This window comes from Charadrius vociferus, unplaced genomic scaffold (assembly GCF_000708025.1).
Source record: "Charadrius vociferus isolate BGI_N301 unplaced genomic scaffold, ASM70802v2 scaffold529, whole genome shotgun sequence".
Taxonomy (NCBI): Eukaryota; Metazoa; Chordata; class Aves; order Charadriiformes; family Charadriidae; genus Charadrius; species Charadrius vociferus.
Genome location: NW_009650172.1, coordinates 650,994 through 663,238, shown reverse-complemented (window position 1 = coordinate 663,238; position 12,245 = coordinate 650,994). Strand labels below are relative to the sequence as shown.

Genomic DNA, 12,245 nt, shown 5'->3' with positions numbered 1-12,245 from the left:
TTTTTGTTTAATCAGAGACCAGTAACTACACCATTTACAATAGATTCCAATCAATAAGGGGCTTCTGACAGTGACTGTTTTGTGTAGGTGCTTCTTTGGCTACTCTGGCTGACAGAATTAGATTTACATTCTCGAGCCATTAGAACCTAATAGCCCCTGACATATAGAATTACCACCATAAATTATGCATGTCTGCCTTTTGCTATCTTTTATTTTAATGAAGTTTTATTTCAGACAGTAACTGCTCCTTGCCTGCCCTTGTTTGCTGTAGGTTCCCAGGTAACTTGCACAGCAGATGCAGCCTGGCTTGAAACCACGTTCGCCTCTGGCTGCAGTCTGAGAGCTAATGCAGTGTAGTCAAGTGCTGTAGGACCCTGACCTATAAATAGTCTTGTAAGTTCTTCAATGCTCTTCTGTGACTCAGCAGCTATAATGCAAATGTGCCCCACTGCTCCCAGCACCCTGAGGTCTAAACACAGACATTTCTCAGATCTGCAGGTTTTTTTCAGATGTGATTTGGCATTTTCGTAGTGTATGACCACCTTTTTTTTTTTTTTTTTTCTCCTTCAGCACTCAAACCTGGTTTTCTAGCATTTGCTTTTCTAGTTCTTTGAAAGCCATTGTTTTTATTTGGTCTGGGAAGCCACAAGCTCTTTGACTTCAGTGCAGAAGTAATATTAAGTCAATCAGCGGGCTCACAATGGTTGTAATGAGGGAATATGTTCCTAAATTAGAAGTCGGTGAATCAGCCTCTGTTACAGGACAGTGGCACACTGGTCTGCTGGACTCTCCCTGTTGGTACAGAAAACGTTCGTTGTTTCTTGCTGATTCTCTGTTTTTACTAGCTAGTCATGGGTCCAATTTTTAGGAGCCCCCCTAAGATCACTCGATCAGTCAGCCCTCGCAGACGCTTGGGGCAGGAAGGTGTGCAAGAGTGCTGTGCCACCTGCAGCTGCCCGGTGTCCTTTCTGAACCTCTCTTGTACTAAGAGTCTAGCGATGTACGTGCTTTTAGAAACTACTACACATCGATGGGCATTTACACCTAAAGAGGAAGAACTCAAAGCAGTGTGGCCCTCTGCCATCAGCCCATTACGGGAAACCTCAACAGACTAGATCTCTTTCCAGTTAGAGACGAAATAACTGGGAGACGGAGTGACTGCTCTTTTAAATCAATTAAGACCAGAAGAAACTAAGAGTTACCCTTCTGGTAGTAGGGCGTGCGCTCCGAGGAAGGAGAATTAATGCTGTTCCTACAGATAAATTCATCTCAGTACGCAGGCATCTGCCTTGCAGGGCCAGAGAGGGATATGCTGCCGCTGCTCGGCAAGAGCAGACCCTGCACTGAAGGCAAAGGTTTGCTACAGCTTTTGGCTGGGATTTGGAGTGTAAAGGGTGGGAAGGATACGTTCGGTTGGATGTTCCCATTTAACACTACTTGGTGTGCTACTCAGTGTTAATTCCCCCTTGTGACATTCTCTGTATGTATTCACAGCTGGTACATATTCCTTATTTCTCTGCCTCCTCTGTCCTGTGTCACTGGAGAGCAGCCATTAGTAAAACTGCTTTTACTAATTATTCAGTAATTTATTGTAATTTTTTTAAAAGTACAAATAATACATGTGATTTTACACTGTCTGTCTTATCTGTCATGTACTCAATAAATGAACCAGAATCCTATAGGCTACCTTGACTGCCCTTTATTTCTCTGAGCTCACGGAGCAGTGATTGTTCTTTGTCCGTGGCAGTTACCTAAAAGAGCAGACTTGGTGTGACTGCAGTCAGACTTTTTTTCCTTTTTTTTTTCTTTTTACCTTTCCCCTTCCTTCCTTCCTTCCTTTCCCCTTCCTTCCTTCCTTCCTTCCTTTCCCCTTCCTTCCTTCCTTCCTTCCTTTCCCCTTCCTTCCTTCCTTCCTTCCTTTCCCCTTCCTTCCTTCCTTCCTTCCTTTCCCCTTCCTTCCTTCCTTCCTTCCTTTCCCCTTCCTTCCTTCCTTCCTTCCTTTCCCCTTCCTTCCTTCCTTCCTTCCTTTCCCCTTCCTTCCTTCCTTCCTTCCTTTCCCCTTCCTTCCTTCCTTCCTTCCTTTCCCCTTCCTTCCTTCCTTCCTTCCTTTCCCCTTCCTTCCTTCCTTCCTTCCTTTCCCCTTCCTTCCTTCCTTCCTTCCTTTCCCCTTCCTTCCTTCCTTCCTTCCTTTCCCCTTCCTTCCTTCCTTCCTTCCTTTCCCCTTCCTTCCTTCCTTCCTTCCTTTCCCCTTCCTTCCTTCCTTCCTTCCTTTCCCCTTCCTTCCTTCCTTCCTTCCTTTCCCCTTCCTTCCTTCCTTCCTTCCTTTCCCCTTCCTTCCTTCCTTCCTTCCTTTCCCCTTCCTTCCTTCCTTCCTTTCCCCTTCCTTCCTTCCTTCCTTTCCCCTTCCTTCCTTCCTTCCTTTCCCCTTCCTTCCTTCCTTCCTTTCCCCTTCCTTCCTTCCTTCCTTTCCCCTTCCTTCCTTCCTTCCTTTCCCCTTCCTTCCTTCCTTCCTTTCCCCTTCCTTCCTTCCTTCCTTTCCCCTTCCTTCCTTCCTTCCTTTCCCCTTCCTTCCTTCCTTCCTTTCCCCTTCCTTCCTTCCTTCCTTTCCCCTTCCTTCCTTCCTTCCTTTCCCCTTCCTTCCTTCCTTCCTTTCCCCTTCCTTCCTTCCTTCCTTTCCCCTTCCTTCCTTCCTTCCTTTCCCCTTCCTTCCTTCCTTCCTTTCCCCTTCCTTCCTTCCTTCCTTTCCCCTTCCTTCCTTCCTTCCTTTCCCCTTCCTTCCTTCCTTCCTTTCCCCTTCCTTCCTTCCTTCCTTTCCCCTTCCTTCCTTCCTTCCTTTCCCCTTCCTTCCTTCCTTCCTTTCCCCTTCCTTCCTTCCTTCCTTTCCCCTTCCTTCCTTCCTTCCTTTCCCCTTCCTTCCTTCCTTCCTTTCCCCTTCCTTCCTTCCTTCCTTTCCCCTTCCTTCCTTCCTTCCTTTCCCCTTCCTTCCTTCCTTCCTTTCCCCTTCCTTCCTTCCTTCCTTTCCCCTTCCTTCCTTCCTTCCTTTCCCCTTCCTTCCTTCCTTCCTTTCCCCTTCCTTCCTTCCTTCCTTTCCCCTTCCTTCCTTCCTTCCTTTCCCCTTCCTTCCTTCCTTCCTTTCCCCTTCCTTCCTTCCTTCCTTTCCCCTTCCTTCCTTCCTTCCTTTCCCCTTCCTTCCTTCCTTCCTTTCCCCTTCCTTCCTTCCTTCCTTTCCCCTTCCTTCCTTCCTTCCTTTCCCCTTCCTTCCTTCCTTCCTTTCCCCTTCCTTCCTTCCTTCCTTTCCCCTTCCTTCCTTCCTTCCTTTCCCCTTCCTTCCTTCCTTCCTTTCCCCTTCCTTCCTTCCTTCCTTTCCCCTTCCTTCCTTCCTTCCTTTCCCCTTCCTTCCTTCCTTCCTTTCCCCTTCCTTCCTTCCTTCCTTTCCCCTTCCTTCCTTCCTTCCTTTCCCCTTCCTTCCTTCCTTCCTTTCCCCTTCCTTCCTTCCTTCCTTTCCCCTTCCTTCCTTCCTTCCTTTCCCCTTCCTTCCTTCCTTCCTTTCCCCTTCCTTCCTTCCTTCCTTTCCCCTTCCTTCCTTCCTTCCTTTCCCCTTCCTTCCTTCCTTCCTTTCCCCTTCCTTCCTTCCTTCCTTTCCCCTTCCTTCCTTCCTTCCTTTCCCCTTCCTTCCTTCCTTCCTTTCCCCTTCCGGTGCGGGCCGGGCCGGGGAGCGGGCTGCGGGCTGCGGGCCGGCACTGACCCCCCTCTGCGCCCTCCTAGGCCAAGCGGAGCGGGAAGTGGAGCTGCAGCGTGTGCGGCCAGCGGCAGGCGGGGCAGAAGGTGAGGTGCAGAAGGTGAGGGGCCGGGCCGGGCCGGGGGGAGGCCTGTGCGGTGGTGGGGAGCCCCGTGTGGCAGTTAGACCCTACACAGGACATCACTCGCTCAGCCGTGTGTGCTAACATTAGTGAGCACCTCAGTATTACCCGAGGTAGAGCCTCACTTTGTGCTGTTTCCTTCTGCTCCCTACACCTTGTTTTTCTTTTTTCTTTTTTTTTTTTTTTTTAATTTGCAGATCTATGGGCAAGGTTCTGGCCTAGACTGTAGGCGCCATGTCCAGAAATTAAACTTGCTGCAGGGTGAGGCGGAGGAAGCAATTGGTTGGACATCTCGGTAGAGTGTTTAATCTTTGCTTGTTTCTTTTGATGTGCTACAGTTGATGCACGCCTTCACACATTCAGTGCCCGTTGCCTAATTTGAGCTCACAGGAAGGTTTCTGCCCTGTCATAAAGCCATGAGGTGCCACTTTTGTCGTCACCTCATAGGAACATGCTGTTTGTTGGTTTTAGTGTCCTGGCGTGTTTCTTTTGACAAGGAATTTTTTCAGATAAGTTTAGCTGATCAACAGTGTGTGTTGGTCAGGCCTTTAGCCATTAAAATATATGCAGTAGGGGTTGGTTTGGCTGCTTTTTAATTGCTCTGTTTTATTCACTTATCTGATGAGCTGACTGTGGAGGTGTCCATCTTGCAGTGCAGAGGTGCATCCTCAGAGGGAAAACATCCTCCACTCTAAGCTGTTGCTACCTAACTTTGGCATTCAAGGGGGTTCACACTGTGAATCTGTTGGGTAGTCGCTGCTACTATTGATAAAAAGACTTGTTTAGTGCAAACATTTGGGTATAATACCTGCTGGGCTGGAAAAATCTGAACAGCACTTTCCTGTTTATTTCATTCCTGAATCTGTTGCAAATTGCCTAATCATGAACTGGTCTTGAACTGGTACAGCTTCCTTTTTACTCAAGGTTATTTTCAGAAATCAGTCAAAGCTAGTTAGATAACTTAGCTGTGTATATGCAGTGCTTCAGGGTTAAGCTTTGGGAAGAAGACTCATTGTTTGTTCACTTTATCAAAAAGGGTTGCTATTTCTATCCTCAAAACATTTTGAAATTCAAAACATTGTGAAATAACTTCCCTTTTTCTCTGGTTGCTTGGGATATAATTAGTGGGTTTAAGCTGTTGTCCCAACAGACATGCTGTTATATCCCTATTTATGATCCATTAGAATTTATCATTAAATGATTAGCGACTTTAGATCAGATTTGCTACTCTATTTGTATAGAAAGAAGGAGGCTACCCTCTAACTATTTTATTTTAAGTTTTTGGGCAATATATGTTGCAAATCCTTCATTTGACATCTGCTTTTCTATAGATCCATTTTTTTTTTCTAGCATGCCACCTGTCCTGTGTTCCTATCCATGCTTTCTATCCGATCCCTCATGCTTTGACTAGGTGATTTGAAAATTATAAATCAACAGGCAGAAATGTATTCTGGAAACTCTAACTTAAACATCTATTTTAGGTATGTAGAAGAATCTGTAAATGACAACAAAAATACAGCAGCCCAACGTGAAGATGGTTCAGTACAGCAGGTAAAATACCTACAAAGCTTAGGTAAATACCAACCCATACTGACCTAGGTGAATCAAAGTGAAATCTTTGATCCCTTTATATGGGTTCAGACAGCTGAAATAGTGCATCATCAGAGAGGCTCCAGCGAAGAGAATGACATATATACATAAACTCTGCTCCACCAGGATACTGAACCTGGGAACACGATACAGGAAAATGTCCTAAACTGACTTGTGATTTGAGGCATTCAGCACAAACGTAACAGTGCCAAAAATGAGAACCCTGTATTTTGCTGTTTTCAGTAATTCTTTGATGTTGTAGGACGGAAGGGCAGAAGTCAGTCGCTGGAGTAAATATCTGGACAAGGACAGTGAAGATCAGGAAGATGGGGAGGAGGAGGCAGGAAGAGAAAGGCAACAGTTCTGTTCCCAGAGGAAGAACAGTGTGGAAGAACAAAGGTACAGAAAGAATTTTTTTTTTTTTTTTTTTTTTTAATTCCTGCCCCCAAGTGGTGACATTTGGTTTGGAGGTGTGGGAGGTCGCTCATCTCTGATGGCTGAACAAAGTACATGTTGCAATGTGTGACCTGACCTAAGCAGGGATTTGGTATTTAGGGTAAAACTTCTTTTGTTGCTAGAGCCATGCATTTTATGAACATTTCTGATGATTTGTGGAAAAACCTCACAGTGGAGCTAATCTGTCCTCTTTGTGAATGGTTTTCTTTACCAGGAAACAGCACAAGAGCTTTCTGTCCAGTGATGTTCAGGAGCACGCAGAGGAAAATGGAGTTTTCCAGCTTGCCTACCAGGCCAAAAAGGCTAAAACCTCTGAGGTATTTTAGAATTTAGTTAGAAGGTTCTTCCTACCAGTAAAACAAAACAGTGTTCTCCTGACCTCTTTTGTGTCATCATAATTTTGAAGTTTTACGAGCCTTCCTCTGTTCTTCTGTTTGAATGAGTCGGGAGGAGAAGAAAATTGTGTCAGGAGGTTCTCTCTGCCAGGTTTTAGTCAGGCAAAAACAATGCCAACTTGTGTAAGCTGAGTGGTTGAGCCGGATTCCTCTGTCAGCACAGTTGCGAACTATGCTGCTTTGCCTTACTGAGCAGTGGCACCTGTGTTGTGTGCAGTTTTTAAGGCTACTGTGATTACCTGCAGTGCCAGTGAAGTTGGCCTGAGTCTTCACAGCCCAGAGTTCATAGGCCCACTCAGCCTGAGCTCTGCTTCAGGGGGCCAGTGAGAATTTGGGTGCTTTTGAAGGATCCCAAGTGCTCTTTCTTTGCCTGCTTCTGTGCAGCTTGGCTGTGTGTGCTGGATTTATAACCAAGCTCTCTTCCTTGTTACAGCACAAGAAATGTGCAGTAGCAGTGGCTGATCAAGATGACGGAGATGCTGTTTCCGGAGGCAGTGTGGTTCCTGCTGTCTGTGAGTCTGTAACGCCTGAGGAGAGTACACAAACTGCAAGTGCTTGTACCAAACCCTCGAAGTGGGAAAAATTTCTCTCGTGTTCTGACAGCTATAGCAAAAATGCTGCCAGGGTCACCTTGTCGCCACAGGGGGGCAGCGGAAGGTTGGGACTACACAGCACCACTGCAGCAGATTCTGGTATTGCCAGTAGACGCTCTGAACAGGCTGGAAGAACTCTACCTCCAGGTACAGGTTTTGAATTTAAAAAGTGTGCTGCTAGCACTGAGCAGCTTGCCTCAAAACTGCCCGGCACCATGGTGCCCAGCACCAGATACTCAGTTGAGGAGGATGTGCTGTTCAAAGAACCACAAAGCCAATTGATAAGGGCAGGATCTGGTGTCTTAGAGACAACTGCAGGAAGGTGCTGTTTGGATAGCACGAAGGCAAACGCTCTTATTAACTGTAACCCCAGGCCAAAGCCTAGCAGCATTTCTTGTGAGCACCTCTTCTGCACAGGTGAGGAGTTTGATGATGATCTCTGAGATGTTCAGGCATCTTTGGCATTGCTTTCTTGTTTGTCTCTAGAATGTTTTTGGTATGTTGAGTACTGAGACAAGATTTTGGCCTGAAGATGGCATTACAGAACTGCACTATTAAAGTTGTTTACTTGCTCTATGGCTGTGTTCAGGGAAAGGGTATGAGGGTGGAAGAGAGCACTGTAACCAGGGTTACACAGTGTTATCTAGAAAGCTCATCAGCTAGAAATAGGTCAGCTTGGGGGGAAGAAAGCTCCAAGGATTTCTGGTCAGTACAATTAAATTCTGTGATTAACTCTGCATTACAAAGAACAGCTCTTTTCCCCTGTGCTACCTCTTTGTTTAGATCTCCCATAGCAACCCTTTCTTCCAGAGCTGCAGAGCAGGCTCCAGCGCCAGCAAAGCATTTAATTTCTCTTGAGAAGTGCAGCCCTAAGGGGGTACACCAAGGTATGTGCAAAAAGGCAGGCCTACAGTCCTAGGCTGCCTCCCTTGCACAGGTTGCTGCTTGATGAAATCACATGCTCATAGTTAAAAGAGTAGAGGGACTATGCTGAGTAACACAGCTGTGATACTTAAAACGCTCACACAGACTCATCACAGGTAGTAGTATTTATTTTTCCTCCATTCTACAAGCACTTTGGAACATGAGACAGAAACCCTTAGCAGGAAGAAAGATGAACCGCTGAGTAAGTTGTACTGCATTGTTTGCTTTCAGTTAGAAGGAAAGTGCTTTCTGTTACGGAGATTACAAGTGAGGTGGCTGCTTGGAATACTGGATGGCATCTAGCGCTGCCCCGATGTCGCAGTTCTTTGTCTGCAGGAGTCGAGTGAGCCACCCACCCTCATCAGAAAAGCCCATAGAGAGCATCTGGGACAGTGATTCAATGAGGCGAGGGTCTGCTTCTGTTAAGAGAAGAACAGTTTGAAGTTGAAATATTTCATGTAATTGACAAACCAGCCAAGCTTTAATACCACAGAGTAGGTGGGTTGGCACTAATACTAGTAAATCTAGCATAGCTGGTTAAATGCTAGAAGACATGCTCTCCTTTGTCTCCCAGGAGGGCAGATGTTTGAGACAGAAGATACATAACCAGCTCAGAAAACTGCTGAGTCAGACTCAGCTGGCCTTGCTGTAGGGCACTGTGCTGTTGATCTCAGTGAAGTGGCCTGGCATACGGTTACTGGCTCCCACCAGAAAAATGCTGTCTTAAAGTCGCAGGATGTACTAGTCTGCATCCTGCATTAAAGGGCTCTCTTGAAGGGTACACAGCAGGGACACGATTTAGGATACCACCTTGTTTCATATTGCTTGAATGGCATTAGTCTAAGGTCAGAAGTCTTGTTAAGACTTAGCTGCCCACATTCAAGAGGAGAACCACCTGACTGTGTCTAACAGGGTGCAAGAGCTGCCGTACCTGCTAACAAAGTTATGGGTAAGTTCAGCTGTAACTTAGGTGACCTTGATTTCTACCATCTCTAAAAGCAGGTCTGCTTATGTCAATCAAGTTGGTAATTCCCCAGTGAAAGTTACTCTATTACGAAACCTGCATTCATTCTCATACCTGGTGGGAGATGTGGGTAGAGTGCAGCTTCTCGCAGTCCTGTAGGTCCTGCTTGGGGAGGATCCTGAGAGACATCTAGGGAGCTGGGACCCTCTGTCTCTGGCATTTGCAGAGACTGCAGTTCACCTGTGGAAGGATCCACTTCTTTGGAAGATAAGTGGGTCCAGTCCTCATCACCCCCTGACGAACTGCTGGACTCGCTGTGTTCCTGAAATGGAAAGAAAAAAGCTCCAGGTGCTGCAGTGCTTTCCAGGTAGGATGCATCCTCCTGCGATCTGCCTTTCATATGAAGAGTTACATCCACAAGAAGTCCCACCACCTTTGCTATAAAGCAGAGGTGCTGCGTATCACTTCATCTGCTGACACCTTAATATTCAATCCCACAATGCATGCTAAGTGGTTATCTTCCTTTCTAGTAAAGCCTCAGCAAGCATTACTCAATTAGTGTCATAGTTCTTGTACCTGCGACTGGAGACTGCCATCTTCCATTTGTGTGGGCACAGGATCTATCACCATGTCTTGTATCTGCTCTGCAACAGCATTTACTTCTGTAGCAGAATCTGTGTTATTCCAGTCTGGTTTGGTCTGAACATTCTGGTTAAGAGTACTGCTGCTCGACTCGGCACTGTTCTGCTCTTGATTGGGAGGAGCAGGAGTCACTTTGCTTCTCTGTCCTCCATGTTCCACATCGATATCAACTTCAATACCTAGAAACGCATTTGAGATGGAAAAAGTCTTACAGAGGTTTTTCCAAAGCACCATCCTAAAAGAGTCCTAGTCTAAATGCCATAAGGTTTCTGTAATCCTTGTAGTTTGCCATACAACATGTAAGAATTAAGATGCAAAGCACTCTTTAAACAACAAATAGTTAAGCACCAAATAGTCATCTTCCTCTAGATAGACAAGGCATACATTTAGAGAGTCAGGGCAGAAGTTATCAATGCCCACATAAGCCCGGTAAAATCCTGAGTCACCACTGACTTAAGATTAGTATTACAGTGGTGACATGTTAATGAAATCTTTCCTCCTAAAGGAGGGCTCTGAGAAGGTACCGCGTAGCTGTTGTAAGCCTAGGCGTTGTTAGTACCAGGAGTAAATCGAGGCTTAGTAGCATGACGTGGTTCCAGTATCGGTCACAACAACTGACTGCTGCTCCTGTCAAAAGGACCTTTAAGCCAGTCTTGGGAATTGGGGTAACAAACTGTAAGTCACTTACCCAGGGGGCTCAGAAAAGCTGCAACACTCTCCCCAACATTCTTTAAGAAGGTGACGTTGGGGTCCTGAGGCTGGCTGTTAGTAGAAGCTTCTAGAAAAACAATTTCTGTTAGCACACATAGGAGCTCAGCGGGAAAAAGCACCTATAGAGCGTATCCCCATGAGGTCTTGGTGCTCGTTTCCTGTCACTCACACACACTGCACAACAAAGGCAGTATAGAGACAAAAAACTAACCCTGAGCTACCTCTGGAACTGAAAACCAGTGGCATTAGCATTGTTAAGGCTCATTAGCCATGCTGAAAGGCAGGTCTGGAGTAGTGACATGCTTGACCTAACAGCTCAGCTTTGTTTGATTCCAGATACTCTCTCTGCATCCTCATCTACTGCACGGGCCCAAGCATGCCTTAAAACAATCCCACTCTGCTGAAAGGTGACAATTTCTTCAAGCAAATTAGAGTAGGTCCTGTATCTATTTTTCCACCCAGATTCCACCCTGTGCTGCAGAACCTCAGCTACTCTGGCTCAACCACCACCTTGTTTACCAGAGCATCTCCTCTTACCTTCTGCAGTGGGTGGACTGGAGGCTGCAGCACTGGCTTGGGCTTGTTCGGCATTTTGGCACGGAGCTGCAGGGCCAGGATATCCCCAGCAGTGCATCCATGGGAAGGGTGGAACACCGTGCCGCATTTTACGGAGCCAGCGTCCTCGGGGAAGCCACTGTAAAGGGTAATGTTCATGTGACTCTTCATACAGCCATGTTCTGAGTAACTGGAACTTATGACTTTGAGGAATATCCCATTCATGAGTTCCCCTCCATAGATTTTGCTCACCTCAAATGGATTTAGTAGTGGACTTTGAAACATCACCATGTTGTGCTCCTTGTGGATGCCTTTACCCTCACAGGTGCTGCACAGGTCGTAGTCTGGACAGACAGTGCACTTGAACCTGGCACCCACCACCGGTCCTTCACAGCCATCACAGATGACGTTGGGGTGCACCATGTCGCGAGGAGGCTCCTGGCTGCACTGTGAGCGGTGTTCCCGCCTGCACTCCTTTTTCTCTATTAAGGAAAGGAAACTTTGCGTCAAAACGAGGTTACTATTTAAAGGCTGGAAATTGGGCAGAGGAGAAGGAAGCACAAACAGCCCTTGTCAGAGCAGTATTGACTTACTAGGTCAGTTTATTTTTACGCTGGCTGCCAAACGCAAGCCAGGGGCACGTAAGAGAACTTAAACCAAGCGCGAAGGGGTTTTGCAAAGATACCTGCTCCTCAAACTGAGCATGCCTTATCCTTAACGCTCTCTCGGCATGTTTATTTTAGATTAGTGCTGCGCTACCCCATTTGGCTTCTCGTCCTACCTTCCGAAGAACTGCAAGAACAGAATGTTTTTGGAGAGGGAGTTAGGAGGAAATGCCAGGAGGCACAACAGATGAGAGCAGGGACAACATCGCTGGCTCCTGTGACTCACTCGATGGACTGCCGATAAAGCTTTGTAGGTATCTATGCTAACAGAGGGAACTAGGGAGCAACTACACACTGAGGAATAAGCCAGAATTAAGGCTTCTTAACACATTGTTGTGAATATTAACGATTCCGGTGCTAGCCAAGTGTTTCCAGGGAGCCAGCATGACGACAGCAGCTCGCGTTGGGCCAGCTGAGATGACAGGGCTTGGAGGAAACTTGTGATCTGTTTACCCCACCTCAGCAGGGAGGAGGATATTCTGCTATATCACTCTGCCCTTTATTTCAGCTCCCTGCTAAAGGCCACAGGTTCCACCAACCCCCCGAGGACAAGGGGAAGGGGCCGGGGCCTGCTTCTCCTGCTTTTGGGGGCCTGCTACTGCCCCTAGGAGCTGCACGGGGGTTACCTTTGATGTAAACACGAAAGACGCCGTCCTGCACATAAGGCATCGCCATCTCCAGCTCCTCATCGGTGGAAAAAGCGATCAGGTCCCCATCTTCATCTAGAGAGGGTAAAGCGCAGGATTAGGTGCCTGCTCAGGTGTCACAGGAGGGGGCGGCGGGGACACCCCACCCGCCGGGCGGCCCCGTTGCCCCGAGACCTTCCCACCCTCAGCGACACCGGGACCTGACCCGCTGCGGGGACGGCCCTGCCAGCGGATATCCCCCCC

The 12,245-nt window shown here is 47.1% G+C and overlaps 2 protein-coding genes across 4 annotated transcripts; one reads left to right on the top strand and one right to left on the bottom strand.

The window, feature by feature from the left end:
- Positions 1-851: 851 nt before the first annotated feature.
- Positions 852-7,337, top strand: LOC104293147 (chromosome unknown open reading frame, human C5orf45). The gene is made up of 8 exons (XM_009892625.1): positions 852-893; positions 3,766-3,825; positions 4,058-4,155; positions 5,342-5,411; positions 5,713-5,849; positions 6,121-6,208; positions 6,735-6,982; positions 7,100-7,337. The coding sequence occupies exons 1-8, from the start codon at positions 852-854 to the stop codon at positions 7,335-7,337; spliced, it is 981 nt and encodes a 326-aa protein (XP_009890927.1).
- Positions 7,338-7,930: 593 nt separating this feature from the next.
- Positions 7,931-12,072, bottom strand: SQSTM1 (sequestosome 1). Of its 3 annotated transcripts, XM_009892574.1 has the most exons (7): positions 11,982-12,072; positions 10,943-11,172; positions 10,673-10,829; positions 10,113-10,202; positions 9,359-9,603; positions 8,897-9,104; positions 7,931-8,237 (listed from the first exon to the last, which is right to left on the bottom strand). In XM_009892574.1, the coding sequence occupies exons 1-7, from the start codon at positions 12,028-12,030 to the stop codon at positions 8,080-8,082; spliced, it is 1,137 nt and encodes a 378-aa protein (XP_009890876.1). In that variant the 5' UTR covers positions 12,031-12,072; the 3' UTR covers positions 7,931-8,079. The 3 variants fall into 3 exon arrangements, with proteins under 3 accessions (XP_009890876.1, XP_009890877.1, XP_009890878.1); XM_009892575.1 differs by lacking the exon at positions 10,113-10,202 and having other exon boundaries at positions 11,982-12,069; XM_009892576.1 differs by lacking the exon at positions 10,113-10,202 and having other exon boundaries at positions 7,952-8,237; positions 9,023-9,104; positions 11,982-12,069.
- Between the last annotated feature and the right edge of the window lie 173 nt (positions 12,073-12,245).